Genomic DNA, 6623 nt, shown 5'->3' with positions numbered 1-6623 from the left:
TTTCAGAACATCCAGTTTTTGGAAAGCACCGCAATCAAGTAGCACCGCCTTCGGAGAGAAAGGGTTCTGTGAGGTGAGTATTCGTTGGCGTGGTAGGCTGGACGCTGCTGCTGTGTCTCTTCTCTTGTATTCGCACGAAGAAGTCTGGATGGTGCCGTATATTTTGGCTCTTCAACGGGATTGAACTACCGCCAGCTATTCGGTTGGTTACCGGGTATTTATTCTGTTACCAATTCTATGTCTATTCCGTTCTAGCACTTGTAGTCGTGGCGACCGCGAATCTGGTAACACTTACAGAACAGCTTTAGGCTCCCTACCAAGGACCGGCGACATTAAATTAGGCGCTAGGGCAAACGAGATCATCATCACATCAACGAGGTTCGGTAGGTGTATTTGCGTAAACGATGATTGAATGTACAAACGCGCAGATCTATCTCTGAGGTCCCTCTCATAGACCTTGGACTAAACTCCATATCAGGTTGCTCGCCAGACCACCCCTGAAGGCCGAGATCTGCTAGTAGCAGATAGGTTGGTCGGTATGAGAAAATCTAGAATGGTATTCCGCTGGGTATATCACACGTCTGCCACTGTCCGTTTCTCTCTCGTTCTCTCTGTCTTGTTTGTATGTCTCCATTCGTTCTTGAAAAAGGAAACCAACTCAAACGCTATCTCAGAAGTCACCAACCTGCGGGGCTGGGCTATCCGAGCCAAGGCCAAGACAACTTCATACTGCTGCTCACTCTCTTAAGTGAGAGTAGCGACCGTTTCCACCGTTCTGCCCGAAAAAGTGCGGGCCATTACCGGTACCGCCGTCAAGCGCACTGGAAGGGGCTGCCGGACTAGTGCCGCGACTGCCGCCGCCCGCGACCGCACTATGGCTATGGGCTCGGCTTCCTCCTGCATTGCGCGGACTCAAGATACCCAGCCTGGGACTACGAGGCACTGGGCTCTGTCGAGTTTCGCGGCGTGAGTTCTTAAACGCAGCCAGCTGTTCTTTGACGCGAGTCAGTTCCGTCTCACGTTCACGCACAATCGTCTTCTGTTCCTTAGCCTGGCGCATCAGCTCCTTCACCTCATTGTGCGACTGAGTCTGGTTGATGCGCACGATGTTCTCGTCGGCCTTGCGCGAGAGCTCTTCGTTTCGTCGTTCCAGTGCCGTCTTCTCATTGGCAAGGGCTGCCGCGGCTTCGGACGCTTCCTGATAGCGATCCTGTAAGTAGCAGTAGTCGTTATCGCGCTGGGAGAGTCGTTTCTCCAGAGAAGCAAGCTTATCCGTTGCTTCTTCGAGGTCCGTTTCCAACCTAGCCATCTTGGCAGTTTCAGGATTGTCTGAATTGAGCAGAGACGTCGTAGTTTCGCCGAGTTTCTCTTTTAATTCAGCATTTGCCGTCGCAAGGGCCGTGTTCTCTTTCGTTGCCTGAGAGAGCTTGAACGAGAGTGTCTTAGCCTCGTTGCGTGCGTCATCGCGATCTTGCTTCATGATATTGCGGTCCCTCATAGCTGCCATGAATCTCGGTTCCATCTTCTTAGTCCATGCCTCCCAGCTGTAAACTTCATTCTGGGAACGATCACTCAGACCCCGGAATGTGTCTCTTTGGGTGCGCATTTCCACGAGGTCTGCCTCCAATTTGGCCACCTATAGCAGCGCCATTAGTACGAAGCCTCCCTGATATTACTGAATCATTGGCGTCTCCTACCTTGGCAGCGATGGCTTCCATTCTCTCCACCGGCATGGTGATCGCGGGCTTTTCGGAATGAACTTGACCATCATCTCCTATCATATTTCTGAGGGAGTCACTAATGTGGGTCGTATTGGCTGCAAGAGGAGGCAGCTGCGACGTCCTACGACGCTTAGGTAATGGCTCGTCGGCGTTGTCCTGGTTTTTCTTCGTCTTAGTACGGTATTTGAGGGGTCTGAAGAGTAGGTGTCTTACGTTGGGACGTTTACGAAACGTGAGTTGTCCTTGGCTATTGACCTCGTGACTGCTCTGCGTGAAGTCACTCTGCGAATTCGAAGGTATGTCCTCGAAGACGGTTTCGGGTAACTCCTGAGGCGTCCAGTAGAAGTCGTCGTCCGGCGCCTCAATGTAAGTAGCGAAAGATCTGGCGATCGCATGAGGTTCCGAGAACCCATGATCGGGACTCTCGATTAGCTGTCGCGCACGCAACAGGGCTAGGAGGAGCATGTATGTACGCTCTAGGGCCGGCGGCTTCTCAGAGATCCTCAGGTCGATATGTTGTGCGCTCGCGCTAATAACGAGAGCCATTGTTATCGGAACCATGCCGTCATCTCTCTGTCGAAGTTGACTAGGACGGAAAGTGTGGTCGAAGGCAATCACTGCATCAAAGTCATTGGGAAGCGATGACAGGTCAGCGATGGTGGACTTCACCATGATTGTTGGTCCCGGGCCGTCCATCACGACCGGGTTTCCATCATCATCCTTAAGCGGTCTCTCGAGCTCGGCCCGAACGAGGATATTCAGGAGCTCAATAGGCTTTCCTGTCTGTGCCAGAATAAGGACCTTCTTCTCGGAATGCAATCGTCTTAGCTCATCCACAAACTCTCCGACAAATGCAAATTTGCTATTCGAGCCACGCGCGTGTTTTGAGATATGCTGGGCGTTGACACCATCGTGATCGACCGTCTCCATGAACGGAGGAAGATCGCAAATGTTCTTCATGCTTGTCAGCATGCGGTTAATTCTGTAAACCAACGCTGGTGACATGGGCGTGCTAGAAGCAGAGGTAAACGTCTTGATAAACGTATCAATATCCTCCATGTGCTTGCGCATCTCGTCGTAGTACGGGTTTCGCATGTTGTTTGCGAGAGGTAGAGTGATCAGATGCTCGTTTGGTCCCGTCCGCACATAGGGGAGAAGGTTCCTGGGATAGTCTTGCGACTCGACTTGACCAAGGGGTTTGGAAGTTTCTTCGGGCGCTGGGACCGGCACCTCGTCTAAGTGGCCTGGGGCGAAGCCATCGTCGGTGGGGACGGAGGGACTCCGAGCTGCCTCATGCTCTATCGACAAAGTCAAAGCCGACGGGTCAAGGGTCGCAGGTTGTTCAAGTACTGGCTCATGGAAACCCATTGGAGCAGACGTGGCATTGAATACAGGCGCTGCTGGTTCCGGGAAATCGGCGTGTTTATGCTCAAAAACGGGGGAAGAATGCATATGCGCCTCCATCTCGACTGGATGGGCCGGCAACGCAGGCGATGCAAGAGGCATGGAGAACTCAGCTGACGGGTCCTGTAAGAGACCAGCCTCGGCGGCTCCACCCCCATCTTGGGCAGTCGGAGAGGCATCTTGAGGAGGTGCATCGAAATCATCCAACTCGAATCCGCTAAAGGCCTGGTCCTGAAGCAGGCGCAATGACTCCAGAGCCGACAGCGGCTTGTCTGAGGCCGGCGTGCCATCCATGGTGGCTGACGGACTCGGCCGGGTCAGGTGGGATGAAGAGGGACTTGACTGCCTGTTAGCAAGAGCTTGTGTTGATAAATCTCGAGCAGATTGGGGAGGAAGCGAATGGTGATTTGAATTGGCCGAGTTAATTCCGCCAGAAGACTTCTCCGGTAGAGGCGGCAGCGACTGAGGGATTCCAGCAGCAAGATTGGAAGAAAGTCTAGTATTACCATCCAATTCACTCAAAGCTTGGCTGGAGTCCTGTGAATTCTGCAGATTTGACTCGGGGATGACTTCGGCCTGGTGCTGGTCGCTGTAGACGTCGAAGCCGCGTCGAGTTTCAGCTTGCGACTGCGATTGGCTGGAAATGTCCTCGACTGAGTTCAAAGAGGAATTGGGCACAATCTGGGCGTTCTGCGAGGAAAGGTTGGAAACAGTCGTGTCTCGTATAGAAAAAGAAGGGGGGTGGTGTGACTGTGCTCCCTGCGATGATGGATGCTGTAGTGGTTGGTGTAGGTGTTGATGGTGTTGTGAGTGGCCTGACGCCGCCTGCGAAACTGACGGGTGCTCGAGGCTGGTCCGCTTTGCCCCACTTTCCTGAGCGCGTGGCTCGTACTCGAGTTGGGTCAGGAACACCGGTTCCCCTCCAGACAACTTTGCGCCTTGCGAAACTTGGGATGGATTTCGGTCCAAGATCTCAAGTTCAGACTGAAAAGATGGGTTGTTGTTGTTGGTAGACGCAGCCTGGAATGATGGTGCTGCTTTGTGGTCGCCGTTCGTGGACCCAGAATCAAGCCGCCCCTGTTCACTCTGGCTGGGTTGTGGCACGTGAGGCTCAACCTGATGAGAAGATATGGATGTTGTAGAATACTGCTGTGCCCGGCCAGAAGATTGGCTGTCGAATTGCGACTGTGACAGTCCCGCACGTGGGCCACTATTTGTCGTGCTTGACAGCGAATAGCCCGAGAGCTCTTGGGAATCTGGAATAACCGCAGACCGATGAATCAAAGATCGCGCTCCCTGTAGACCTCCCTCGGAACCTACCTGGCTACCCTGTTGACTATCCTGAGTGCTTTGCGACTGCAGCTGCGACTGCGAAAACCTCTGGTATTCAGAGGTGTCAATTTGGGGGTCTGCAGGCAATATGACGGCAATGTTGGTACTGTTCGCCTGCGGATCTCTGTCAGCAGCAATGTCGGTCTGCTCAATAACAGAACTTGGAGGAGCGCTCGAGCCCGAAGTCTCCTGTTCAGGGTCCGGATATGTGCTCTGCCGTAATCTGCTGGCGGTGCCTCCTGTGCGCCTACTCCTAGGAGTCCCCCTGGTTCCGCTTCCGGTTGCGCCACTAAAGCCGACGTCTTCCGGTTGTCCTCCGCGGCGCAGGTGATTGTCCTCGCGAGTTGACGGGCTACTACCGCGCGAGGACCCCCCTGGAGATTGAACCGAGGACCGTCTACGATGCGAAGCGCTTGCAGCGACGCCGGCGCGCGACTTCTCCTTCTCCCACTCGTCTATAGCCAGTTGGGTCACGTTCCGAGCGGGTTCCTAATGCACTTCGTCAGAAAAAAAGCTTGTCGCCCACAGCCAGTGCACGCATTGCGCGAGAAAGGGAACAGTAGTACCCAAGTCGGCTCATACGGTTCGCCGATTTCCGGATCCTGGCCTATCCAATCTACCCGGTACTGAACTCGGCGGCCTGTCTTGCGCTCTTGCAATATACCTCGGATCGGAAAAAAGAAGAGTATCCAAGTCCACGTCGGGTTCGCGCTTGACCTTGGTCTTCTTGTTGCTAACAGGAGCTTCGGAAGCTCTATTCGTCGGCCGCTTTCGGTTGGGGTTGGGCGACTGCAGGGGGGTCGAGCTTCGAGTACTCATTGACGGCCACCTGGATTATTTCCGAACAACGCGCGCTGCAGAATCAAGCGATATCATAGTCAGACTCTGAGCTCGTCGTCGACTCGATAGGAGGTTTAGGGGGAGCGCGACCCAACAGAATCTCGTCGCGATATCGTGTTTCGCGGGACGCGATCGTGTCGTGTCATGCAAATGGGGCACTTACCGTCGTCCGAAAATAGCTAATGAGCCGAGATAGGCTAATAAGTGGTTTGCGTGAGACAGCGATCTGCAGCGGGTGGCTGACGGCGTTGCGGCGCTACTGCTCCTCCACCGAAGGACACTAGCCACAACCTGACTCTTGTTAGGTAAATGACCAAAGTAAGAAGCCAAATACTATGAGTATTCGCCTGGCCAAAAGGGAAAATAGAGAGAAAATCAAGAAGCAATAATAGATGATGATGATGGAAACTCAAAGAGTGAGTAAGTAGGTAGGTTGGTACGTAATCCCGGAGAGTTGGTGGTGGTGGTGGAAAAAGTTCCAAGGTGGAATGGAATAACTGGAAAGTAATCCAATGGAAATTTGTAGTTAGGCAACTGGCAGCAACAATGGGATGACCGGTCAACTCGGCGTATTATCGTGGGTTCCTGCCTAAGTATACGCGAACCGGATAAGCAGCGTCTAGTTGATGCCTCGTTTGCGGGAGGAACCATTGTTAGGTACCTACACAGTAACCAGTTGCCTCTCATTGTTTCATCGCCTGTTACTCACATCGATAGCGAGTCCCGGCCCAACCACTTATCCTGGAAATTGACGACTCCGGCGGGACAACGCGAAAGAACTCTTCTTTTTTTTACTTGCCCTAATATGACCATAGATTATTTGCCTGACGTGACCAGGGTTGTTAGAATGACTGCACATTGGTTTAGGAATGAATGGTGGCGAGGTGATTAAGTGCAATCAACCAACCCCTTTATCGGCGATGGACTAGGACTGAGCAAATACGGGTGTCGATGGCATCCCTTATATTATACCCACTGACAAGCAGGTACTTACAGTCATTCATTCTTCTCTTGCTCACAAAGGTACACGCGTGCCCGCTTGAGTAAACTGTTGATTATCCAATCTTGGGTATAACGAGTCACAAAACAGTGCTTCAGAAAGCGAGGTTAATGTGAGCAATAATGTGAGCAATATGAAGCATCAACGTGTGTATGGTCCATGGTACTGCCTTAGAAAATTCAGCTTAGGTGTGGTTCATCTGAGCTCACTATGTAGTTTAGGGGGCGTTATATACTCAGGCATTTCAGAAACTGAGGTGGTTATCGCGGACAGCTAGCTTGGGATTGGACCAGAGTTCAACAAAGGCATATCCAACCAAACAGTTC

The 6623-nt window shown here is 52.6% G+C and overlaps 1 protein-coding gene across 1 annotated transcript; it reads right to left on the bottom strand.

The window, feature by feature from the left end:
• Positions 1-736: 736 nt before the first annotated feature.
• On the bottom strand, positions 737-5276 carry PG994_008887 (uncharacterized protein; the record flags this gene model as incomplete). Its single annotated transcript, XM_066860296.1, has 3 exons — positions 737-1636; positions 1698-4854; positions 5122-5276. 3 exons carry the CDS (start codon positions 5274-5276, stop codon positions 737-739), a joined length of 4212 nt encoding a protein of 1403 aa, XP_066713885.1.
• Positions 5277-6623: the final 1347 nt, after the last annotated feature.

Source organism: Apiospora phragmitis (assembly GCF_038363925.1).
Source record: "Apiospora phragmitis strain CBS 135458 chromosome Unknown utg000008l:1.0-3514335.0:1.0-3519231.0, whole genome shotgun sequence".
NCBI lineage: Eukaryota > Fungi > Ascomycota > Sordariomycetes > Amphisphaeriales > Apiosporaceae > Apiospora > Apiospora phragmitis.
The sequence above is the reverse complement of the archived record's forward strand: the minus strand, read 5'-3'. Positions and strand labels throughout refer to the sequence as shown.